This window comes from Ranitomeya variabilis, chromosome 2 (assembly GCF_051348905.1).
Source record: "Ranitomeya variabilis isolate aRanVar5 chromosome 2, aRanVar5.hap1, whole genome shotgun sequence".
Lineage (NCBI taxonomy): Eukaryota > Metazoa > Chordata > Amphibia > Anura > Dendrobatidae > Ranitomeya > Ranitomeya variabilis.
Window position 1 is genome coordinate 127,239,692 of NC_135233.1, and position 27,104 is coordinate 127,266,795.

Sequence of the window (27,104 nt, forward strand, 5' to 3'; positions counted from 1 at the left end):
GGGCAGTGAAGTAGTCCAGCCATTCATGAAGTGCTGCAGCATCTGCATTTCAAGAATCATTGAATCATCAGTGACAAGACTAAGCGCCCACCAATCTGGTTTGTATGGCTCTTCCATATATCAGAGTGGCATTGTCTCCCTCCTTGATTCCTGCCATTTCTATTTTATTCGCTAACACTCATTATCTGCTTCTAGCTCTTTCTATATTCTGCATAGGAGAAACGAAACTGAATCCTGCTTGTAAGAGTGAAGTCACTGAACAGATGACTATGGGGCTGGGTTGTCCTAATACCGCCCAATGTATGTGTGTCACACTGAGGATTAACTCCTAGAGCCCTGAACACCATACCCTGAATGCTGATTCACTCTTAGAAAACTGGCAAGGGAAAAGTGCAAGGGGATGTGGCCTCCCTCCCTTTAAAATCCCTGTCTCCTGCACACTGTCCTGTGGAGCGTATAGGGAGAGCACCGAAGACAGGTGAGACCTGACTGGGGACGGTAATGGGTGTATTATTTCCATATTAAACAATACATCATGACCAGATATTGTGTAACCGGTCCGTAATACAACGTACAAATGTTAGTCATTGCCGTATTATACAAGCATTCTTGTGAGAGGAGGCTGCCATATAACTTCCAAAACTGGGTCCGCAAATAGGCTCAGGTCACTTACCTACTCCAGCTACCGCCTCCCCCTCACGTCTCTAAATCCATGATGGACCCAGAGGTAGATAGACCATAAATGTCAATGATGGAAATACGTGGTTAAAGCTTTGTACAATCAATGCAAAATTCGCATTGCAAATCTATTACTTTTTTCCTATAATGTATGATTTGTGGGTGTCAAACCGGTGGATCTCCCACGCAGTGATCTCATGCTACTGGCACAGTATGAGAATTGGAATATAAAAGTTTAAGAAGAAACACCTCCCTGTGTAGACCCTCAACCCCGCCCCCCCTCCTGTCCTATGTGCACTTTTATCCTCATTCTGTCCCAGTTTACCCCCATTACTGGATGGAAATCACAAGTAACTACACACCAACTGGACACAGGTCACTTACCCCCTGCTTCAGTTACTTCTTCCCCATCATGTCACAAAATCACATTACTAGGAATTTATCATCCACTGAATATATTTATCATCTGCACTTCTTTTTAAGTCATAGTTCTTTAATTTTTACTCCACCTACTTACTAAAGTGAGAAATGTTGTGACTTTTTAAACAAGTCACGTCAACAAATGAGCCTACATCCTGGCCAAGCAAAAAGTGGCTTCCACTCCACATTTTCCAAACCAATATGCTGGGTACCAATGGCTCCAAATTCAAATTGCTAAAGTGAACGTGATGATCCACGGGCAGCATGTACCAAGCAGTGGTTGTGTGATCTAAGTGAGCCATGTTTGACTCTGAAGCTCTCCAGCATTTCAGTGAAGAACATACTTTATAAACCACCCAGGACAAAGCCACGCAAGAGACTAGTCAGACATTCAGGTCCCCGGCAGCTTCTCCCCTCATGCTGCCATTGATTGACAGGTCTTTGTCTATATGCGCGTGTAGGGAGATACCTGTCAACCCAGGGCAGCAGGTGAGGAGAAGCCGGTGGGGACCTTCCCAGTGCCGATTTTAGGCAAAGTGGGGCCCTAGGCAAAAGTTTAAAATGGAGCCCCAAATGCTGACATATTGCACATCATACAGAAGCATTTCTGTTGTATTTACATGCACTGAATTCAGGTCGCTAAACGAGTGTGATCGACAATATTGAAGTCGTTCGACACTTGTTTCCCAGCTTCTTTACACCAACTGAGAAAGAATGAAGGGAACAGAACAATCACTAATAGATCAATCTGTCCCCATACAGTATCATGTTATCAGCGGCACATCTACAGTTTACACCATATAGTATAAGCCACCGCCACAGCCTGGATTATCAAGAGGCTGAAGACCAGATCCACTGCAGAGGTGGCTGGCACCTTTAATGTGTCTCAGCGTCAAGTACAAAGAATTAAAAAAAGATTTGAAGACACTGGAGATGTGTTTGACAAGCCCAGGTCCGGCAGACCCCGCAAGACAACTGCTCAGGAGGAACGTTTGTTGGTTAGAAAATCCAAAGCAAGCCCCCCTCTTCCATTGCAGCAGAGCTCCAACAGGCCTGGTCACCTCAAGTCCCTGTGTCAACTAGAACAGTTTGTAGGATTCTGTCTTGAAATGGCCTCCATGGTTGAATCAGTGCCCAGAAGCCAGCACTAAACAAAAGGCAAATAAAAAAACATGTGGCATTTGCAAAGTACCACAGCCTGCTAAACAGATGGACGCTGGAAAAGTGGCAAAAGGTTGATTTCTCTAATGAATCTTCGGAAGAATTACACCACAGCCGCCGCAAATACTGCAGGAGAACTACTGGAGCCCGTATGGATCCAAAATACACCCAGAAAACAGTTAAATTTGGTGGTGGAAAGATCATGGTCTGGGGTTACATTCAGTATGGGTGTGTGTGAAACATTTGCAAGATGGAAGGCAATATCAATAGCCTAAAATATCAAGAAATATTAGCTGCCTCTTATATTCCAAATCATAAAAGGGGTCAAATTCTGCAGCAGGATGGTGCTCCATCTCATACATCCATCTCTACAACAAAGTTCCTCCAGGCAAAAAAGATCAAGGTGCTCAAGGACTGGCCAGCCCAGTCACCAGACATGAACATCATTGAGCATGTTTGGGGTAGGATGAAAGAGGAAGCTTGGAAGACAAAACCAAAGAATCTAGATGAACTCTGGGAGGCATGTAAGACTGCATTCTTTGCTATTCCTGATGACTTAATTAATAAATTGTATGAATCATTGTTGAACCGCATGGGTGCAGTCCTTCAAGCTCATGGAAGTCACACGAAATATTAAATATGCAACATATAATTGTATTTTAAGTTAATAATATGTTTGAATATCACATTACTTTCTGTGGGCGACAAAACTTTTGTCTTGCCAAAATCTGACCATTCTGTGTCCATTAACCGATCAATATTTCTGCATTAATGCCAATTTATTTTCTTAACCTAAACCACATTTCGGAGGGTTTCAGCTTTCAAAAGAATAATTTATACAACCAATGGATGAATTTAACGTCAGGTTATAAGCTTTTATTTACATAACATGGATAAGCGAAGAAGCTGCAATGCGTATGCTTCAGCACTAATCCATTCAAAAAAGCGACCGGTGGATAGATAATAGGTTTGGTAGTGGGAGAACCCCCCTATGCGCATTGTTACACATGGCGGTTTGATGAATTTTGCTGCTCATTCTGCTCTTATTTTATTCTGATTGTCAATTGTTTTCTTTTTACAGCCTTCTCATACTTCCTCCAGGGCAATGGAGAACTACAAAGGAACGCTAATGGAGTTCTGTGTAAAAATTGTATTCTGATTGTCAATTATTTTCTTTTTACAGTCATCTTACACTTCCTTCAGGACAATGGAGGAGAACTATAAAGGATCACTAATGGAGTTCTGTGCAAAAAATAAAAAGCCAACACCTAGGTTTGAAATTACTAAAGAATATGGACCACCGCATGATCGTGTGTAAGTTTTGTAAGAATTCAGTTATAAGTATTATTATTTCATGGGATATCTGTGTTATCAGTGGTAGACAAGGGTGTACAGATAGAGATCAGCTGCAAATTTAAAGCCACCTGCTTAAAGGGGTTATCCAGGACTATTTTATTTTTTCCTCATGGGGCTAAGAATTGACAGGCAGATAGTTGCCAACTACCTACCTGTTAAGCCCAGCAGCAGCTCAGAGCGATTACAGATTGCTCCTTCTTTCAATTCTGCTGCTTCACATCAACATAGCAGCTCTTCCTTGTGAGGCTAGTCACAACTCAGAACCAAGCCATGAGGCTATGTAGTCATGAGGTCCGGGGGTCAGATACCAAGAGAGTTCATCATAAACAAAAGGGGTAAGGCAAAGGCATAGTCAGGTCACATTCCGAGGTCAGAATTCCTAGAAAGTAGTGGATCAAGACAAAGGGACTAGGCAAACGGATGGTCAGAAGCAAGGTCCAAGGACAGGCAGCAATAGATCAGAAACAAAACACTGGAGAACAAGACAAACATTTTGCACTGAGCTACCTGTAAGTTGTTACACCCATCAGAAAAAAATTAAATAGTCCCGAACAACCCCTCTAATATTGGTCCTGTAGGCCCTAATGCACAAGCTGCGATGCAACACGTGTTCTGAAGTCTTTCTTCTATAGCCATTATATAACAATTTGTGCTTCAGGAACATTTTTATGAGATTAGACAAGACAGTCTTCTTTGCTCTTCACGTACATCACTGAGCCTTGGGCACACATGACCCTGTTGTTGGTTTGTCCTACCTTGAACTACTTTTGAATGGTACTAACCACTGAACATTGGGAACACCCACAAAGCTGCCAATTTGGCGATATTCTGACCCACTCAGCTATCCATCTCAACCTTTCCCTTATCAGAGTTTCACGTTTTCTTACACTTGCCTAGTTTTCCTGATTTAAACATTTCAACTTTCTGTACTGCCTGTTCACTTGCTGTAAACACCATTGTGATGAAACAACCAATGTTTACTCCACCTGCGAGTGGTTTTAATGTTACGTGTGAACACTGCATCATATAGGAAACCCAAGTTGAAATTAGGTCCAAGAAAAGGGGAGAGGGCAGAAAGTCATAAGGTCATATCAGACAGGAAAGGTAATAACAAGTATCCAGCATAGTGAAATGCAGAGCTGCAACTTCTGCACCCTCTTTAGCTACACCCATGGTGGAATGTACACTTCGAAAAAGGATTCATACCCCGTGAACGTTTCCACATTTTTTCATGATCTGACCACAAACGTAAATATATTTTACTGGGATTTTATGTGATATACCAACATAAAGTAGCAAGTTTTTGTGAAGTATAAAGAAAATAATGCCTGATTTCTAATTATTTAAAAAATACAAATCTGAAAATTATGATGTGCATTTGTATTCAGCCCCCCTGTAGTCTGATAGCTCTAGATACAATCCTGAGTGACCAATTGCCTCCAGAAGTCACGTAACTAGTAAATTGAGTCCACCTGTGTGTAATTTATTCTCAGTATAACAACTGCTGTTCTGTGAAGGCCTCAGAGGTTTGTTTGAGAACATTATGGAACAAACAGCATCATAAAAACCAAACAACAATTTATAAATTTAAAAAAAAAAAAAAAAAATAGACAAAGCTCTTAACATCTCACAGGGCACTGTTCAATCCATCATCCAAAAATGGAAGGAGTATTGCACAATTGCATATCTATCAAGCAAAGACGTAACTATAGTCCGATGGCCCCAACGCACAATTTGGGCCCCCACCTACATGTTGGTCAGATGTATTAGCCCTTGTAGCATTCTAAATCTTATGAAGACATATATGATGGCCCCACCCCATTATGTAATAATGTCCCCCATCCTGAACACCTTCCTGGTCTAATATCTTCCATACTGGGTCCAAGCCTGTAATAATGTCCCCCACCCTTTGCACCTTCCAGTAATAATGGCCAAAAACATGTATCGCAGTGCAGGGAGCCAGCGAGTCTCTGCACCGTAATACAGCACATTCAGCTGAATTAAGTGCTGGTGTTGGCGGGACCCTGTCCCACATGGGCCAGATCACACCCTCTGCAACTGCGACTGTTACACGCCTGCTGGGGATGTAGCTGACACAGCAAAATACTAAACTTTTCTTTGTGCACCTTTGAGTAATGCTGCTCCAATGGCCAGTCTCAGTCTTTCTGCACAGTGCTTCCGTGCGCCTCCCCTCACCCACTCCAGCAATTATTGGTTGCTCATTTCAACTAGGTATTATAAATTAAAAGATCCCTCCCAAGACGTATCAAACCTACTTTACTGTGTATGGAGCGCATTAAGGTAGTTGATGTATCTAGCACAATAACAAGGACCCCTAGAACAAAAACGAACTGCTCCAAATGCTCCACCCCCCATTGCACTCACTGTAAGTGACTGCAGACTGGCGATCCCGCACCACCTCATATTCCTGCCTCCCTCCCTTTCCCCAGCTTCGAAAGTGTTCCCCGCTATGTGAGCTGACCACAATCTTTTAAAGGTTAATACTAAGATATATTGCAGAAAGAGCAGCCAACCGCAGAGCCTAGAATACCGGCAGCTCTCTTCAATATCATATCTAACTGTTCACAACAGCATAGATAAGCTCCCTGTCACTGACCATGAGCTCGGACCCAGAGCAAACAGGTAGGGGCTGCAGCACTGGGACGAGGCACATTTCTGCCTCATCACACTTGCATATGTGCCTCACACGACAATCTCAGTCTTCTGGCCCATAGAAAACGTGAGCTGAGCCTCAGACCGAAGTCACAGCCAGAGCCTGAAGGGGTGGAGCTCAGGCTGCACTGCATGGCTGTTTCTATTGAAAGTGCAGGAACAGTGTGACAGTTGCACCCTTTTTGAATACGATCATTATGCCCCTGCTACAAAGACATGGCCGTCCACTTAAACTGACATCCCAAGTAAGTACAAGTAGAGCACTAATAAGAGAAGCACCCAAGAGGCCCATGGTCACTCTGGAGGAGCTGCCGAAATCCACAGGTTAGTTGGGAGAATTTGTGCACAGTACAACTATTATACTTGTATGCCACAAAACATTCCTTTACGGAAGAGTGGCAAGAATAATGCCATTTTTTAAAGCAAGAAGTCCCATTTGCAGATTGCAAATAGCCATCTAGGTCACACAGCTAGTATTTGGAAGAAGGTACCCTGGTCAGATCAGATGAAAGTAGAACTTTTTGGGCTAAATGCAAAACGCTGTGAGTGGCAAAAAAACAAACACTGCACATTAGTCTGAATACCATCCCCACAGTCAAACATGGTGGTGGCATCATTATGCTGTGGGGATGGTTTTCTTCAGCAGGAACAGGGAAGCTGGTCAGAGTTGATGGGAAGATGGATGGAGCTAAATACAAGGAGGAGGAATCCTGGAGAAAAACCTGTTAGAAGCTGCAAAAGACTTGAGAGTGCGACATGAGTTCACCTTCAAGCAGGGCAGCGACCCTAAACATACTACCATAATTAAAATGAAATGGTTTAGATAAAAGCATATTCATGTGTGTGAATGGCCCAGTCACAGTCCAGACCTAAATCCCTTAAGAATCTGTGGCAATACTTGAAAATTGCTTTTCTCACTTTTCTCAGATGTCTCCATCCAAACTCGCTGAGCTAGAGCTAGTTTGCAAAGACGAATGGGCAAAAATTTCAGCCTCTGGATTTGCAAAGCTGCTAAAGTCATACTCCAAAAGACTTGCAGCAGTAATTGCATCGAAAGGTGGTACTACAAAATATTGACTAAGGGGGCTGAAACCAGGGCCGGACTGGGACTAAAATTCAGCCCTGGCATTTGAAGTCACACAGGCCCACTTGTCACATGGTGACTGTATAATATCTTTGTACACTTGTAGGCTACAAGAAGTGAGGGGAGTGTAACACGACTATATAACATATAATTACAGCTGTATCCAGCATTACAGCTCAGTCCCCATAGAATGTAATACAGCACAGCCCCCATAGACTATAATACAGCACAGCCCCCATAGACTATAATACAGCACAGCCCCCATAGAATGTAATACAGCACAGCCCCCATAGAATGTAATACAGCACAGCCCCCATAGAATGTAATACAGCACAGCCCCCATAGAATGTAATACAGCACAGCCCCCATAGAATGTAATGCAGCCAGCCCCATAGAATGTAATACAGCACAGCCCCCATAGAATGTAATACAGCACAGCCCCCATAGAATGTAATGCAGCCAGCCCCATAGAATGTAATACAGAACAGCCCCATATAATTTAATGCAGCACAGTCCCCATAGAATGTAATGCAGCACAGCCCCCATAGAATGTAATACAGCACAGCCCCCATAGAATGTAATACAGCACAGCCCCCATAGAATGTAATACAGCACAGCCCCCATAGAATGTAATACAGCACAGCCCCCATAGAATGTAATGCAGCACAGCCCCCATAGAATGTAATACAGCACAGCCCCCATAGAATGTAATACAGCACAGCCCCCATAGAATGTAATACAGCACAGCCCCCATACAATGTAATACAGCACAGCCCCCATAGAATGTAATGCAGCACAGCCCCCATAGAATGTAATGCAGCCAGCCCCATAGAATGTAATGCAGCACAGCCCCCATAGAATGTAATGCAGCCAGCCCCATAGAATTAAATGCAGCACAGCCCCATAGAATGTAATACAACACAGCCCCATAGAATATAATGCAGCACAGCCCCATAGAATATAATGCAGCACAGCCCCATACAATATAATGCAGCACAGCCACCATACAATGTAATGCAGCCAGCCCCATAGAATATAATGCAGCACAGGCCCATAGAATGGAATGCAGCCAGCCCCATAGAATATAATGCAGCACAGGCCCATGGAATGGAATGCAGCCAGCCCCATAGAATATAATGCAGCACAGGCCCATGGAATGGAATGCAGCCAGCCCCCATAGAATGTAATGCAGGCAGCCACCATACAATATAATGCAGCACAGCCCCCATAGAATGTAATGCAGGCAGCCCCCATAGAATGTAATGCAGGCAGCCCCCATAGAATGTAATGCAGCACAGCCCCATAGAATGTAATGCAGCACAGCCCCATAGAATGTAATGCAGCATAGCCCCATAGAATATAATGCAGCACAGGCCCATAGAATGGAATGCAGCCAGCCCCATAGAATATAATGCAGCACAGGCCCATGGAATGGAATGCAGCCAGCCCCATAGAATATAATGCAGCACATGCCCATGGAATGGAATGCAGCCAGCCCCCATAGAATGTAATGCAGCAGACACCATACAATATAATGCAGCACAGCCCCCATAGAATGTAATGCAGGCAGGCAGCCCCCATAGAATGTAATGCAGGCAGGCAGCCCCCATAGAATGTAATGCAGGCAGGCAGCCCCCATAGAATGTAATGCAGGCAGGCAGCCCCCATAGAATGTAATGCAGGCAGGCAGCCCCCATAGAATGTAATGCAGGCAGGCAGCCCCCATAGAATGTAATGCAGGCAGGCAGCCCCCCATAGAATGTAATGCAGGCAGGCAGCCCCCCATAGAATGTAATGCAGGCAGGCAGCCCCCATAGAATGTAATGCAGGCAGGCAGCCCCCATAGAATGTAATGCAGGCAGGCAGCCCCCATAGAAAGTAATGCAGGCAGGCAGCCCCCATAGAAAGTAATGCAGGCAGGCAGCCCCCATAGAAAGTAATGCAGGCAGGCAGCCCCCCATAGAATGTAATGCAGGCAGGCAGCCCCCATAGAATGTAATGCAGGCAGGCAGCCCCCATAGAATGTAATGCAGGCAGGCAGCCCCCATAGAAAGTAATGCAGGCAGGCAGCCCCCATAGAAAGTAATGCAGGTAGGCAGCCCCCATAGAAAGTAATGCAGGCAGGCAGCCCCCCCCCAATAGCTCCACAATCCAGTCATCACTCATTGATAAAAAAAAAACCAAACACTCTACTCACCTCTCTCCTCATGTCCCGCGCTGCTCTGGCTCTGGTCTCAGCAGTCGCAGTCTGCCCGCCCGGTCACACAGCAGGTGCGCGATGATATGACGTCATCGCGCACCCGCAGTGTCAGCGGCAGGCAGAGCGGGGAATGATGGGAGAGGGGGCGTCAGCAGACGCTCTCTCCTCCATCATTGCATTCAACTGTACCGGCGTCTATGACGCCGGTATAGTTGAATGCGGGGCCGGGAGTGTGCCGCGACAGCGTGGGGAGTGTGCCGACAGCGGCACATTCGAGCGGCCCACTACTGCCATCGGCCCTTCTGGCATTTGCCAGAACTGCCCTATGGCCAGTCCGGCCCTGGCTGAAACCCAATGCATGTCAGAATTTTCAGATTCATATTTTTAAAATATTTAGAAAACCTTCTATCATTTCCTTTACGCTTCACAAATACTTGCTACTTTATGTTTGTATATCATATAAGATTCTACTAAAATAGATTTAAGTTTCTGGGTGTAATGTGGAGATGAATATTTTTTCAAGGCACTGTAATATTACAAATGTGGCATAATGTAACACCCAGCAATGGGTTGTGTTTTTTTCTTTTCAGTTCGACTCTTATCACTTCTGTGTGTAAACCCCAATATTATGGTTTTAATTATATTATTTTTATGCAACACTATATGCCCGTGCCACCTTCCATTTTCACTGGGCATCGTTTTTTTTTTTAAATGCTGTTATGCCTTGATATTTCTGTTACATTCTTAGGGTACGTTCACACAGGACTTTTTTGCTGCTTTTTTTTGCTGCTTTTTTTATGCTAATTTAGGTGCGTTATTTTGGTGCATATTTGGTGCGTTTTTTTGGGTATGTTCACACAGGACTTTTTTGCTGCAGATTTTTGCTGCAGATTTTTGCTGCAGATTTTTGCTGCTTTTTTTATGCCAATTTTCAGCTGCTAGGACACCTCACAATGGCTCTTCACACCTTACTACCAGGAACTCCCTCACAATAGATCACAATCAGGACACCTCACAATGGCTCTTCACACCTTACTAACCACACCCCTAAGCTCTTGGCTGTGAGATCCCTTCCTGCTGGCCATGATTTTCTGCACAAAAAACGCAGCAAATAATGCTACATGCGTTTTTTCAGCGTTTTTGCAGCGTTTTTTTCATCACCCATTCAAGTCAATGGGTGAAAAAACGCTGCAAAAACGCAGCAAAAACGCTGAAAGAAGTGACATGCCCTATGTCCAAAAAAAGCAGCAAAGCAGAAAATACTGATCAAACAAAAAACCAACGTGTGTGCATGAGATTTCTGAAATCTCATAGGCTTTACTGGTACTGTAAAAAGCAGCTGAAAATTAGCATAAAAAAAAGCAGCAAAAAAAAGGCAGCAAAAAAGTCCTGTGTGAACGTACCCTTATGTTGTCTGTTGGCATTTCCCCTTTTAGAACACCCATCTTATGTGCCCATGGGCACAGATTCTATTATGAACACAGGTGGTTGACATTTTCTTACTATAGTACTGGGTAGTCAATAGGAATCGGTGCACTAGAATTGACTTCACACCTGCACTGGGCATAAAAAGTTGACGTTCTAAGGGGGAAGCAAGAGAAAAAGTTTGTTGCGCTCCTTATTAATCATGGGAGCCCATGGGGGACATATACTACTGCATACATCAGAGAAATCCATCTGTCGCTTATGCTGGAAAAATCACTGCACAGTCTGTGTAAAGATAGGTTAAAACCTGACATCAAGACATATCTCTTTTTCTTTTCAAGTTTTGTTTGTCAAGTTTCTATTGATGGAGAAATGGTTGGAGAAGCTGAAGGCAAAAGTAAGAAATTAGCAGAGAACCAAGCAGCCAAAAAAGCTTTGCAAGCTGTTGGAAATAAAGTGAGTTTTCAGAGCTTTTCCTTTCTGTCATTCACATTGCATAATGTTCTATTTAATGATAGTACACATATGGATAATATATGGCTGAAATGCAGAATGTATACACAAAAAAAGATTTGTGGAAAGCCTTAGAGCGTTTTTTGTTGCAGTCCCCGTTATATTCGCCTAGTTACTGCACTTTGTCTTTTTACTGCATGCCATCTTTTTTTTAAATATACTTTTGTATTAAAACACATTTTTTCATCCCCCCCCTCCCCCAGACGCACAAGAGCTTAATGTTTACAGCCACTTTTAAGTGGAACAATACCCATTATCCTTCCTGTGGTACATTTTTTAGACACGGTCCTCTCTTATAAAATATTGCCTTTACTTTGCCATACAAGTCCTTCCTTATGAACAATAACTTCCACACTGTCTTCTCTTATGAACTATAACCTCCACACAGTCTCCCTTTATGCACTGTAACTGCCACACAGACTTCCCTTATGAGTTATAACTACACCACAGTTTTCCCTTATGAACTATAACCACACAAAACCAAATGTATGTCATGCCTATGGGGTGAAAAAATGCTGCACCCTGAGAGACATGTCAGGTTGCCACCTGAGGTGAGATGTTTATGAAGCCTCATGGCTAGTGTTGAGTGATACCATCCAATATTCGGAAATATCGGTATCAGATTGGATCAGCCAATATCCAAAAAATATCGGATATCGCCGATACCGATACCCGATACCAATGCAAGTCAATGGGACAAAAATATCGGAATTAAAATAAACCCTTTCTTTCCTTGTAGGTTAATTCTACATGAAGGAAAACAACTAAGAATAATGTAGGATGTATTGGAGGAGGTGGAGGAGACATTAAAGGCATAGAGGTTTAGCCCAATCAAATGGAATAGCAGGAATTATTTTTTTTTTAAGACGTTCGGAGTTACAAAGATATTGACTATGTTAAGATTTTTTATATTTTGTCAGATATTTATGTTTCACTACTTCCATGCTCTTCACCTTCTTTTTTACTTCTCCCACACTTTCTTCTTCATCATCCTCAGCAGCAGCATCTTTTTCATCAACTTCTTCTTCACCTTATTCATCTTCTTCTTCTTCACCTTCTTCCTATTCTTTTTTTTTTTACATTCTTCATATTCTTTTTATTCAACTATTATTCTTCTTCATATTCTACTACTTCATCTTCTTCATATTCTTCTTCTTCATCATATTCTTATTTGTGACAGGCATTCCTGTAGTTGTTATCTATAAAAGTTTGAAGATTACACCTTCCGTTCTGCCTGTCACAAAAGAGTTACAACAGGATTTGTCCGCGTTCAGTTTGGCCTGCAGCAGCAGGCTTTTTCCAGGGGCACCACGAGGAGGAATGGACTCACCCCCATACACTGCTTAGTCTTCTTCTGCTTATAATCTAGATAATATCTTTTGCTCTGATTTTTAGTCTTATGCTTAATGTTCTTCTGATTTTTGTTCTGCAGCTTCTTGTTCTTCTGCTTCTTGGTCTTCAGGGTCATCGTCTCCAGGGTCGTCGTCTCCAGGGTCGTCATCTCCGGGGTCGTCGTCTTCTTCGGGGTGGTCTTCAGGGTCGTCGTCTCCGGGGTCGTCATCTTCTTCAGGGTCGTCGTCTTCTTCGGGGTGGTCTTCAGGTCATCGTCTTTAGGGTTGTCGTCAGGGAGATCCAGAGTGATTAGCAAAAACCATTCCAAAAGCTTTAACTTGGAAATGTAGCAGAAGGTACAAGAAGGCTGAGGAACTGCCGAGAACCAGCTGATGGTACTGGAACCCGGATGGCTACCCGAAGGTACAAGAGCCAATGGAACTACCGATGACCAGCTGATGGTACTGGAACCCGGTTACTAAGCAGGAGGTACCCGTGCCAGAATGCACTACCAAGGACCACCAGACGTTGGTGGAACTCGGATACCCAGAAGGAGGCACCTAAGCCAAAGGCTCTGCCTGGAACCAGCTGATGGTACTGGAACCAGGATGGGTAGCAGAAGGTACAAGAGCAAAAGACACTGCCGAGAACCAGCTGACGGTACTGGAACCCGGATGGGTAGCAGAAGGTACAAGAGCCAATGGAACTACCGAGGACCAGCTAACGGTACTGGAACCCGGCTACTAAGCAGGAGGTACCCGTGCCAGAAAGCACTACCAAGGACCACCAGACGTTGGTGGAACTCTGATACCGAGAAGGAGGCACCTAAGCCAAAGGCTCTGCCTGGAACCAGCTGACGGTACTGGAACCAGAATGGGTAGCAGAAGGTACAAGAGCAAAAGACACTGCCGAGAACCAGCTGACGGTACTGGAACCGGATAGGTAGCAGAAGGTACAAGAGCCAATTAAACTACCGAGGACCAGCTGACGGTACTGAAACCCGGTTACTAAGCAAGAGGTACCCGCGCCAGAAAGCACTACCAAGGACCACCAGACATTGGTGGAACTCGGATACCCAGAAGGAGGCACCTAAGTCAAAGGCTCTGCCTGGAACCAGCTGACGGTACTGGAACCAGGGGGACCTATTCAAGATTGTCTTCCAAAGAACCAGCTAATGGTGCTGGAACTCAGATAGGCAGCAGAAGGTCCACATGAAAAAAAATTGCTAGGCTGCGAGCCGGCCGTAGTTACTGAAAACCCACAGTCCTACAGGGGGAGCTTGTCCTATTGGCACTATGGAACCAGCCTTGATTGACAGTTCCCGCAGCCCACCTAGGAAGCACCTAAACTGCAGGCACCAAAGAGTCGGCTAACCCGACCGCAACCTGACAGGACAAAGTATTGGAGGCAAAATGATATTGACACTACCAGGAAACAGCTGGCGTGCTGGAACCAGGCTGGGCAGGAGGGAGTACCCATGCCAAAGACACTGCCGAGAACAGCTGATGGTACTGGAACCCGGATGGGTAGCAGAAGGTACAAGAGCCAATGGAACTACCGAGGACCAGCTGACGGTACTGGAACCCGGTTACTAAGTAAGAGGTACCTGCACCAGAAAGCACTACCAAGGACCACCAGACGTTGGTGGAACTTGGATACCCAGAAGGAGGCACCTAAGCCAAAGGCTCTGCCTGGAACCAGCTGACGGTACTGGAACCAGGGGGACCTATTCAAGATTGTCTTCCAAAGAACCGGTGCTGGAACTCAGATAGGCAGCAGAAGGTCCACATGAAAAAAAAAAATTGCTAGGCTGCGAGCCGGCCGTAGTTACCGAAAACCCACAGTCCTACAGGGGGAGCTTGTCCTATTGGCACTATGGAACCAGCCTTGATTGCCAGTTCCCGCAGCCCACATAGGAAGCACCTAAACTGCAGGCACCATAGAGTTAGCTAACCCGACAGGACAACGTATAGGAGGCAAAGTGACCTTGACACTACCCGGAAACAGCTGGCGTGCTGGAACCAGGCTGGGCAGGAGGGAGTACCCGTGCCAAAGACACTTCTGAACAGCAACTGGCAGTGTTGGAGCCCAGGGATTACAGGAGAAACAGAGTGTAGGCTGAGGCCTAATTGGAGAAAGTTGAAAGGGAACCTGTAACCCCCCACAGGCGTTTGTAACTAAAAGAGCCACCTTGTGCAGCACTAATGCTGCACAAGGAAAAGGTGGCTCTTTTAGTTATGCTCCTTGCACATGCTGAAGTAAACACTTATAAAATGTGCCCCCTCATACGGTGAAAACGTCCCGGAGGCGGGACTTTCCTTCTTAATGAGATGCAGCACAGCCGTTATTCATACCCCCTTGGCGCCAGGCGCTGCCTCCTCAGCGTTGTTTGAATCTGTCCTGGAGCCTGTGCTGTTATATTATCCCTTGGGCATGCGCAGTTAGTGCTGCCCGTCTTCTGACATCATTTGATGTCAGGCTGACTGGGCCTGTGTGGCCGCGCTGCCCGGGATCCGCCCCGCAGTGTCTTCTGATTTATTCACACTGCGGGGCTGGGATTCATGGGCATGTGCTGTGCATATCTTCGCCTCTCACTCATCTCCTTCTGCCTTCTTCAGACTGTGCGGCGTCAGCTGATCCCTAAGCGCATGCCACGTCGATTAGGGATCAGCTGACGCCGCACAGTCTGAAGAAGGTGTCAGCCTGACACCAAATGATGTCAGAAGACGGGCAGCGCTAACTGCGGCTGTGCTGCGTCTCATTAAGAAGGAAAGTCCCGCCTCCAGAATGGTTTCACGGTATAAGGGGGCACATTTTATAAGTGTTTACTTCAGCGTGTGCAAGGAGCATAACTAAAAGAGCCACCTTTTCCTTGTGCAGCAGTAGTGCTGCACAAGGTGGCTCTTTCAGTTACAAACGCCTGGGGAGGACAGGTTCCCTTTAATTTCTGTAGTAGTGTGACTGTGGAGGGAACAGGAGAAATTGCCGGATACACAGCTGGGGATCAGCTGACGTTACTGAACCCCAATAACACAGCAGCAAGAGTTGACTGTGCAGACGGCACTTCCGAGCAGCAACTGGCTGTGTTTGAGCCCAGGGTCAATGCTAGAAACAGAGTGGAGAAATTTCCGCACACACAGCAGGGGAGCAGCTGGCGTTACAGAACCCCAATAACAGAGGAGCAACTGTTGACTGTGCAGACAGCACTTCCGAGCAGCAACTGGCGGTGTTGGAGCCCAGGGATTACAGGAGAAACAGAGTGTAGGCCGAGGCCTAATTGGAGCAAGTTTCAAATCTGTAGTAGTGTGAGTGTGGAGGTAGCAGGAGCAATTGCCGGATACACAGCTGGAGATCAGCTGACGTTACTGAGCCCCAATAACACGGCAGCAAGTGTTGACTGTGCAGACGACACTTCCGAGCAGCAACTGGCGGTGTTGGAGCCCAGGGTCAATGCTAGAAGCAGAGTGTAGGCCGAGGCCTAATTGGAGCTTGTTTAATATCTGTTGTAGTGTGAGTGTGGATGGAGCAGGAGAAATTGCCGGATACACAGCAGGGGATCAGCTGACATTACTGAAACCCAATAACACGGCAGCAAGTGTTGACTGTGCAGACGGCACTTCTGAGCAGCAACTGGCGGTGTTGGAGCCCAGGGAATGCAGGAGAAGCAGAGTGTAGGCTGAGGCCTAATTGGAGCTAGTTTAATATCTGTTGTAGTCTTAGTGTGGAGGGAGCAGGAGAAATTGCTGGATACACAGCAGGGGATCAGCTGACATTACTGAACCCCGATAACATGGCAGCAAGTGTTGACTGTGAAGACGGCACTTCCGAGCAGCAACTGGCGGTGTTGGGAGCCCAGGGTCAATCAGGGTGTAGGCCGAGGCCTAATTGGAGTAAGTTTAATATCTGATGTAATGTGAATGTGGAGGGAGCAGGAGACATTGCCGGACACACAGCAGGGGAGCAGCTGACGTTACTGAACCCCACTAACACAGGAGCTAGTGTTTTTCTCTGTGCAGGCAGCACTTCCGCGCAGCAACTTGCGGTGTTGGAGCCCAGGGAATCCAGGAGGAGCAGAGTGTAGGCTGAGGCCTAATTGGAGCAAGTTTAATATCTGTTGTAGTGTGAGTGTGGATGGAGCAGGAGACATTGCTGGATACACAGCTGGGGATCAGCTGACATTACTGAACCCCAATAACAGAGGAGCAACTGTTGACTGTGCAGACAGCACTTTCGAGCAGCAACTGGCGGTGTTGGAGCCCAGGGAATCCAGGAGAAGCAGAGTGTAGGCTGAGGCCTAACTGGAGCAAGCTTAATATCTGTTGTAGTGTGAGGTTGGACAGAGCAGGAGACATTGCCGGATACACAGCTGGGAATCAGCTGACGTTACTGAAACCCTATAACACTGGGTCATGTGTTGATTGTGCAGACGGCACTTCTGAGCAGCAACTGGCGGTGTTGGAGCCCAGGGATTACAGTTCAGGTGGTAGAAACATGAACACAAAAGGAGACCTGGATACTGTTGCCAACCAATTATTTAATCTGGAAGAGGAGTAGCAAATTCCTGCGAGATCCAGGCCTTGTTCATTTTCAGAAAAGTAAGCCGGTCAACGTTATCGGAGAATAGTCGCATGCGACGGTCTGTTAGTACACCACCTGCGACACTAAAGACGCAATCCGATAATACACTAGCAGCAGGGCAAGCCAGCACGTCCAATGCATACTGGCTAAGCTCTGGCCATGTATCCAGCTTAGAGACCCAAATCTTGAAGGGGGAAGAGCCGTCTGGCAGTACACTGAGACGGCAAGACATGTAGTCTGTCACCATCTGACGGAAACGTTGCCTCCTGCTGACTGGAACCGTCTGTGATGGTGTAGACATTTGTGGCGGGCACTCAAAACTTTGCCACATTTGGGCCAAACTGGTCTTGCCTTGTGCTGAGGCACTGCTTCTGCTCCCTCTTTGTGCAGAGCTTCCTCCACTGTCTCGACGCACTGAGCTGCTTTGTAAAGGACTAGCAGCATTGCTCTCGGCTGGACTGGAGAAGATGATGGCATGCACCAGTGTGTCTTGGTACTCCCGCATTTTACGCTCCCGGTTCAACGGTGTTATGAGGCTTTCTTTGTAAGTTGTCCCGGTAGTGAGGATCTAGGAGGGTGTACACCCAATAATCAGCCATGTTGAGAATGTGGGCGATGCGGAGGTCGTTTCTCAGGCACTGCAGCATGAAATCAACCATGTGCTGCAGACTGCCAACTGGCCAAGAAACGCTGTCCCCTGCTTGAGGCGTGATCTCTGCCTGCTCTGCATCACCCCACCCTCCCTCTACATACTGACTAAAAGAGCATTGTGTAACTCCCTCCTCTGGACAGATGTCTTCCTCCTCCATTGACTCCTCCTCATCCTCCTCACAAAGTGTCCCCTGCCTAGGCCTTTGTGAGGAACCACGTTGCGCAGACTGTCCAGAAGCAGATGGCATTTGTGACTCCTCATCCTCCACCTCTTCCACAACCTCATCCCTTAGCGCTTGCAGTGTTTTTTCAAGCAGGCAGATAAGGGGAATAGTCATGCTGACTAGTGCATCATCTGCACTCGCCATCCGCGTGGAATCATCAAAGGCACGCAAAACCTGGCAGATGTCCTTCATAGTGGCCCACTCAGTGGTTGTGAAGTCTGAACGGCGCGCAGTGCGACTTTTTTGCGCCTGATGCAGCTGGTACTCCATTACTGCTGCCTGCTGCTCACACAACTGCTCCAACATATGTAACGTTGAATTCCACCTGGTGGGTAGGTCACATATGATGTGATGTTCCAACAACTGCTTCTCCTGGGTAGTCTTAGCAGCACAGTATGCATCAGAAAGTGGCACCTGAGTCTCATCATCAGATGCGTACTGAGGTGTGCTGACCGTAGGCACTGGCCCACCCGCCTCTTCAGATTCAGAGAGACAAAGCAGTTGCGCATCACTGCATACTGCCTCGTCTTTAGTTTCTCGAATGCTGCTTGGCTGGCCCCCTCTTTCCAAGCCAAGAGATTCAGAGAACATAAGTAGAGATGGCTCCTGTCCTGGGCTCTCTGACTGCCTGGGCAACTTGGCAGGTGGTGAAGAAACAGATGGGTGCTCTTCAGTGCTCTGTGCCTGAGAGGATGTGGCACTAATTGAAGTCGATGCGTTAGCTGCCATTCATCCAACAACGGCTTCAATTTGTTCGTCCCGCAGCAGTGAGGTACGGCGAGCTCCTACAAAGCTGCGCATGAAGGACTGTTCCCTGCTAAAACTGGTGGATGATGAGTCACCGATGCCCGCAGCAGGCACAGAATCCCCACATCCTCTCCCTGCAGAAACTCCACGCCCACGACCACGTGCCTTACTCCCTGCTTTCTGCATCTTGGTAGACTGATAAAGATAGGCTGAAAAGTACTAAGGGCTTAGTGTGCTTATTCCTGAACAGCTGCTAACAGGTATAAGAAACACTAATTTTTATAAAGTGTGGACTAGACTTTAATATGAGCTAATGTGGCCTACACAACTGTAAAGTGGAGTGTTTGGTGAACTGTTTTTTTCACAGAACAGACTACAGCGTGAGCTGAACTCACACAGAGACCTTACAGACAGCCGTGAACGGAGCTGCAAGGCCAAAAAAAGCTCCTCTATGTACTCCTATATAGTGTTTTTCCACAATCTAGCAGGATACGGATGGAAACCCACTTATAGGATAAATCAGGACCAAATGTGCAGCAGACAGCACTAATTTAAAAAAGGACAATGGAACAGTGTGAGGCAGTGACGCACGCTGAGCTGACTACAACCAGCTGTGGCTGCAGAACAGACTACAGAGTGAGCTGCACCCACACAAAGACCTTGCAGACAGCCGTGAATGGCGCTGCAAGGAATAAAAAAGCTCATCTATGTACTCCTATGTAGCGTTTTTCCACAATCTAGCAGGATACGGATGGAAACCCACTAATAGGATAAATGAGGAACAATGTGCAGCAGGCAGCACTAATTGAAAAAAGGACAATGGAACAGTATGAGGCAGTGACGCACACTGAGCTGTCTACAACTGGCTGTGGCTGCAGAACAGACTACAGAGTGAGCTGCACTCACACAGAGACCGTGCAGACAGCTGTGAACAGCGCTGCAAGGCAAAAACAAGGTTCTCACACAGCAGTTGCTAAATTAGCACAATGAAGCAAATCCCTATCTCAAACTAGCCCTCTCAGTCAGAACACAGCGTCCTGTCCCTAACTGAATTCACAGCAGAGTGAACCCAAAATGGCGGCGGCGACTTTTATAGTGCATCATGACATCATTTCAGCAGCCAATCACAGCCATGCCAGTAGTTACATGACTAACATGCATAACAGGATGTGCCCACACTTCTTAGGATTCCTCATTGGCTGAATTAAATCAAACTGGCTCCACATATATAGTGCGTATTCTGTCACGCGTCCCTCACGTATGGACTGTCCTATGCTCAGCCTCATGAGAACGTTGCCATGTGTGGGAAAACTGCATGCAGATATTACTCGAGTCGTACCTGATTCTTCTAGTACATCTGTATCCACAAGACAAGGAGTCAGGGAGTAGATTACTTGGCAGTTTATTTTGCCTTGAAGCAAATCACGGTCCGCTAGGTAAAAAGACAATTCCTTTGCCAGGTCAGAAAGTATGACTTCCTTAAATGTTCACAATTACAGCAAAACAAAACAGGAAGAAGAACTGGTTCTAACCGGGAAAGCAAGGTCTCCACCCAGGTCATTAACATATACACATATACATGTTGAACACCAAGATGACCACTGGGTGGCAGCAAATCATAACAAGTAAGAACACAATACAAACTGAATGGGTTACAAAACAACTAGGGAAAACCAGACAAAATAATAATGTAAATACATTTGAATCTGCCACTGCGTGGCAGCACACTCCTCACCTAAAATCCAAGGGATTTTACTCCTTTATTAACTACATTGGAAAATGCCCAAAGTCCATGGAATAGCTGCAAGGGAAAGGCATGAATAGATGCACTTTTAATAGACACAATATGCAAACAGAACAGTTGTAGTCTTTGTTCATAAAAAAAAGGGCAAAAATGTAAAACAGGAACAAACTGTAATGAAGGTGGGAGGCTGCCTACTGGCCAAGGCCTCAAGGAAAAAGAACAGCAAACTGTAATCCATAGTGTAACTGTAATCCACAGGGTTGCAAATCCAAGAGTTCCCAGCGACCACAGGATAACTCCCGCCGTGAACTGATGAAGTTAACAAGGGGCTATTTCTCAGTAGGCAAAAGCAAAATCACTTGGTGAATGGGCCTCAAAAATGATTTTGGTTCACCATCTTTAATGAGTATAACTTCTACTTTTCTAATGCTGCCGTCATCACTGGGAATGAGCTTATCAATCCGTCCCATAGGCCAGTAAGGACGAGTAAGGTCCTGGTCCTTTACTAAGACAATGTTCCCTTCTTGCAATGTCCTGCGCATATAATGACTCCTTACACACATGCCACCCCTGACAGATAGTATCAGCGTTTTTCTTACAAAAACATTTTGCAATATGGACTAACCTTGCAATAGCTCGTACAAGCCTCGTCCAGCTCGAGAAGCATTCAAAGTGCTGGCGGTCCTGTCCTGCTCTGGTTTTATAAGTCTTGACTTCCTGATGGATCTCAGGATCGCTGTTGGGATTCTGGAGACTGAAGAAGTTGTCCTGAGTTGACTCTTCCTCCTTGTCCAGCAAGAATGATGGGCCTGTTAACCAGGCAGATTTCACTAGGGCACTGGCAGATATTGCCCTGGTAGCGAGATCAGCAGGATTAAGTTCAGACGAAACGTGGCTCCAATGTTCAGGCTTAGAAGATTTCCTGATTCTTGTCACACGGTTATGTACATACACATAGAAGCGCTTGGTTTGATTGTAAATGTAACCAAGGACGACCTTGCTGTCTGTATAAAACTTAACATTGTCCACATTGACATCTAGCTCCTGCTGCACGAAGTCTGCCATCTCCACGGCCAGCACTGCCCCACAAAGTTCAAGTCTAGGAATTGTATGATCGGGTTTGGGGGCTAGCTTAGCCTTGCCGAACAGGAACCCAATATGGTTTTTGTCTGAAGAATCTGTAATCCTCAGATAAGCAACTGCTGCTATGGCCTCAGTGGATGCGTCAGAAAACACATGTATCTCAGTTCTTTTACTTGAGGCAAGAGGTATTGGTACATAGCGTCTTAACACATTAACCCCTTCTAAGGCTTGAAGGGACTGCTTCCAGGATTCCCATTTTTTAAGCTTACTGTCAGGCAGCGGTTCATCCCAATCTTTCACAGTCTCTGAAAGCTGCCTTAATAGGAATTTACCCCGAATGGTGATGGGGGCAACAAATCCCATGGGATCATAGAGGCTATTGACTAAAGAAAGGACACCTCTTTTTGTAAATGACTTGTTGGCACAGCTGACCTGAAACCCAAAGGAGTCTGTTGACAAGTCCCATTTCAGGCCTAGGCTCATCTGCACAGGTGGCAAATCTGACCCTAGGTTTAAGTCTTTAAAACCTGGAGCATGGTCACTAGGTTGAAAGGCTTTCATGACCTCTGCGCTATTGGAGGCAATTTTGTGCAGTCTTAAACAAGCCTTGGACAGCATACTCTGGGTTCTTTTTAACAGATCAATGGCTTCCCCTTCAGTGGGCAGGGACTTCAGTGCATCATCAACATAAAAGTCTCTCTCCACAAAGCGCTGAGCATCTGCCCCGTATTCTGCCCCTCCTTCAGATGCAGTCCTGCGCAACCCATAGGTAGCTACGGCAGGTGAAGGGCTGTTACCAAACACATGTACTCTCATACGGTACTCGATTACCTCCTTACTGGTGTCATTGTCACGATGCCACAGAAACCTGAGGAAGTTCCTATGATCCTCTTGCACAATAAAGCAATGAAACATTTGTTCAATGTCAGCAGTGATGGCTACACGCTCTTTTCTGAACCTCAATAGCACCCCCACTAGGTTATTGGTGAGGTTGGGACCTGTAAGGAGCACGTCATTAAGGGATGTACCGTGGTGCTTTGCGCTAGAGTCAAACACTACTCTTATTTGGTTTGGCTTACGTGGGTGGTATACCCCAAAGAAAGGCAGGTACCAGCACTCCTCGTAGACTTGTAGTGGAGGGGCTGATTCGGCATGGTTGTTGCTGAATATCCTACCCATAAAGGTGACAAAGTGTTCCTTCATCTGAGGTTTGTTGCTTAAAGTGCGCTGTAAGGAGTTGAGTCTGGATAAGGCTTGTTCCCGGTTGCTTGGGAGTTTGGCCCTGTTGAGTTTAAAGGGTAAGGGTGCGACCCAATGACTGGTCTTGTCCTTGACAAACCCACTGTCCATAATATTGACAAACTCCTCGTCTTCTACTGATGAGGCTATCTTGTTGTCATCGTGAGTTGTGCGGAAAACCTGTCCCCCCAAACTGTCATCATAAGGGGTGGGAATGACATCGGGTCTCTGCACTATGTCGGAAGGCCCCTCTTTCACTTGGTAATGACAGGGACAGGGTCTGAAGCAAGTAGGACGGCCATTACTTAGAACATAAGTCTTAAAGGAACTCACACAGTCTGCGTGATGCATCCTATTCAGGCACACATCTCCTACGATTACCCAGCCTAAATCAAGTCTCTGCGCGTATGGGGCATTATCGGGACCGTTGCACTGCTGGCGCACCTTGTGCATCCTAAGGACGTCTCTCCCAAGAAGGATTAGTATTTCTGCATTCATGTCCATGGGAGGGATCTCACTGGCCAGGTGCCTTAAGTGGGGATGATGATAAGCGGCCTCAGGCGTGGGTATTTCCTCTCTCTCATCTGGCATATCATTGCACTCAATCAATGCAGGTAAGGGAAAGCTCTTTGTGCCCTTAATTGGAGAGATCATGTACCCGCTGGCCCTTCTGCCCGTGGTGTCTACCAGGCCGGAACAGGTCCTGAGAGTGTAGGGAGTGGCCGGTGTTTTAAACCAAAGATGTCAAAGAACTTGGGTTTTGCTAGAGACCTGTTGCTTTGTTCATCTAACATAACGTACATGCGGACAGCCCCCTCTGGGTAAACACTGGCTAAGCATATTTTGGCACAGCATTTGGGACCGGATCCCTCCCCACAGACTTCAGTGCAAGAGGATGAGACTGTTGCTTTAGCAGCTACTGGCCCCTCACCCTCCCCGCCATGGACTGGTACAGGACTGGAGGCAGGGGTATGCTGGGCAATTCCAGGAGCTAAGGCAAGGTGCATGGCTGTTACATGTCTATTGCTACTGCACTCAGCACATTTGACTTCTACCGTACAGTCTTTGGCAATATGGTTGGTAGATGCGCAGCACCTGTAACATATTCTATGTTTCTTTAACAACTCTCTGCGCTCTCTCAGAGGCATTGCCTTAAACCCCCTACAGTGATGAAGAGAGTGAGACTTGCCATGGAGTGGGCACTCTCTATTGGGATCCCTTTCCCTCGGGGCAGGGAGAACTGATGTAGCAGGAGGGGGCATGGCAGAAGGGATGTCAGTTTTCTTGACGGATACAGTCCTTCTAATGTCTCTGCGTTTTGGTGTGGTGTTGTCATACCTCTTAGCGGCAGATGGTGGCATTGGCATGTCAGGATTGGTGTAGACGAAACTGGGGTCATTTCTCACCCGCGCTTGATTCTGGACAAACCTGCAAAGGTAAGAGAAAGGGGGAAAAGACACACCATAATCTTCCTTGTACTTGAAGCCTTGTATTGTCCATCTCTCCTGTATGCCATGTGGTAGTTTCGCTACTATGGGGTTCACACCAAGAGCACTGTCGAGATATCTCAGACCAGTTAGGCGTGGGTCAGCCTTAGCAAACTCGAGTTCCGTCAGTAAATCGCTGAGATCCTGAAGCTTGCGAGTTTCCCTCATCTGGATCCTAGGAAAGTTCTTAAGTCTGTCGAGCAAGGCACGCTCAATGACCTCCGAGCTGCCATACGACTCCTCAAGCCTTTTCCAGGCGGCAGCGAGACCCGGAGCTGGGTTATCCATGTGCACTGACCTTAGCGGTTTGATGCGATTGGTAGACTCTGGGCCAAGCCAGTTGATGAGTAGATCAAGTTCTTCCTTGGCGGTGAGGCTTAAATCTGCGATTGCAGCCTTGAAAGTTGATTTCCAGGCCCTAAAGTTCTCTGGACAGTCATCAAACTTGGAGAGGCTAACCTTGATCAGCTCCCTGCGTATCATGTACCTGGCAAAGTCAGACAGATCTGACCTCTCGTTCCTTGTTGCCGCTGAAACTTGTAGTCCCTCTTGGACGGGTAAGTCGTTTGGCGTGTAAGGCTGAGCTGTACCAGGGTGGAATGACGTAGCATAAGGGTTGAGCTGCGGTTTAACCTCTGTGGTGACTGGTGGCTGTAGCTTGAACTGTGGCGGTGCGCTGGTGTTCACCTTGTGGTCTGCTGCAGATGAGATCTGCTGATGTGTAGGCACATTTAAAGATTGGATTGGAGGTGGCGCCAGTGTCTGCGGCACTGCGACATCCGGTTTAGGCGGTTGCATGAGATCGCTGGTAGGAGGCATGGAGGCTGATTGGTTCAGCACGTACTCAGCAGTGCGATCAGCCGGGCTAACCTCCTCTGTAGGGAGAAAACAGTCTGTATTAGTGCACTGGCCCAACGCTTGTTCCAGGACTTTTACTTTAGCGAAGGCAGCGGCCTTTTCCTTTTCTGTATGGAGGATTTTCAATAGGGCATCTGCTTTTGCCTGTTTGGCTTGGGCCTCTGCTTGTGCTTGTTTGGCTTCAGCCTCTGCTTCTGCTTCTTTCTTTGAGAAGGCACTCCTTACCTCTAAGTCTGCAGCGGCTATTTGCGCTTGGATGAGTTGGTCACTTAAGACTGACCTCCTGGAACTAGTAGTTCTGCTTGACCGTAATGATCTGGCTGTCCTGATGGTTTGCTTGGATGCAGCAGATCGGTGTGATCTGGTCTCCTGTAAATGGGCGATGCGGAGGTCTGCTTTAACCTTGGTGTTTTCCACTGTCCCCTGCCTCTGCTGGCTCAGTTCTTCTATTTGGGCAAGGGTTAGTGAGGCATCTGGAACATTACTACTTTTCAGAAAGGTGGTATACTTGGTAAGAAGCCTCTCATAAGATTCCTGCTTGGCAGATAAACGGTTAATGAACGCTGTTAATTCTGCTGTATCATCACCGTGAGGGAAAGCTGAGATGCATTGGGAGACTCTTTCCCACAGTTCACTTAAGTTGCTTTCATATTCACTTTTTGTGTACATGTAACTTTCCACTGCCTTTGTGGATGGGTGGAGTGCCCTTTTAGGTTTTGTGGCTGCATCTGCACTCTCTGTGACTTCTGTGCACACAGGAATGTCCATCACTGTCACTGCATCGGCAAGCGAGCTTATATCAGACATTTTACTTCACTTTGCAATAAAGATGTACTGTCACTTTAAATCTTTTTTGAGGCAGAAAGCAGGGCTTTAGATGATGCAAGAAAGGAATACAGTCTATGATTAATCAAGATCTCTTTGAGCGCGTGGCGGATGGCGCGGACTGTAGATGGCAGCAAGCTGTGATTTCAACATGTGCTCTTACAAATGGTGGATGATAAGTCACAGTCACTCATAGATAAGCAGATTGTATGACAAATCAGATCGGATTATCACTTAATTGAGGGCAGATGGGTTCTGATTGTGTCTTGAACAGTTGTGGGCACCATGCGGCTGCTGGATGAGGCACACACAGGCAGGTGTCGTATTACATATTACAGTCTCTGATTTGCGCTGGGCTGCTGAGGCTTCAGGCGGCTTATGACACACACACTATGCGGTGCTGAGAATCTTCTCACAAAGCTTTCCTCCTGAATATACTGAAATGTCTTTTTACTATTCTGTCACGCGTCCCTCACGTATGGACTGTCCTATGCTCAGCCTCATGAGAACGTTGCCATGTGTGGGAAAACTGCATGCAGATATTACTCGAGTCGTACCTGATTCTTCTAGTACATCTGTATCCACAAGACAAGGAGTCAGGGAGTAGATTACTTGGCAGTTTATTTTGCCTTGAAGCAAATCACGGTCCGCTAGGTAAAAAGACAATTCCTTTGCCAGGTCAGAAAGTATGACTTCCTTAAATGTTCACAATTACAGCAAAACAAAACAGGAAGAAGAACTGGTTCTAACCGGGAAAGCAAGGTCTCCACCCAGGTCATTAACATATACACATATACATGTTGAACACCAAGATGACCACTGGGTG

At 46.4% G+C, this 27,104-nt stretch overlaps 1 protein-coding gene across 1 annotated transcript in view; it reads left to right on the forward strand.

Annotated features, from left to right (window-relative positions):
- The first annotated feature begins 367 nt into the window (after positions 1–367).
- Positions 368–27,104, forward strand: part of LOC143804656 (interferon-induced, double-stranded RNA-activated protein kinase-like) — a 114,689-nt gene continuing 87,952 nt past the window's right edge. Inside the window, exons 1-3 of the mRNA XM_077282953.1 lie at positions 368–478; positions 3,443–3,573; positions 11,339–11,453. Of these exons, the coding sequence (XP_077139068.1) occupies positions 3,467–3,573; positions 11,339–11,453 (222 nt within the window). The 5' untranslated portion in view covers positions 368–478; positions 3,443–3,466. The remainder of the gene's footprint in view (positions 479–3,442; positions 3,574–11,338; positions 11,454–27,104) is intronic.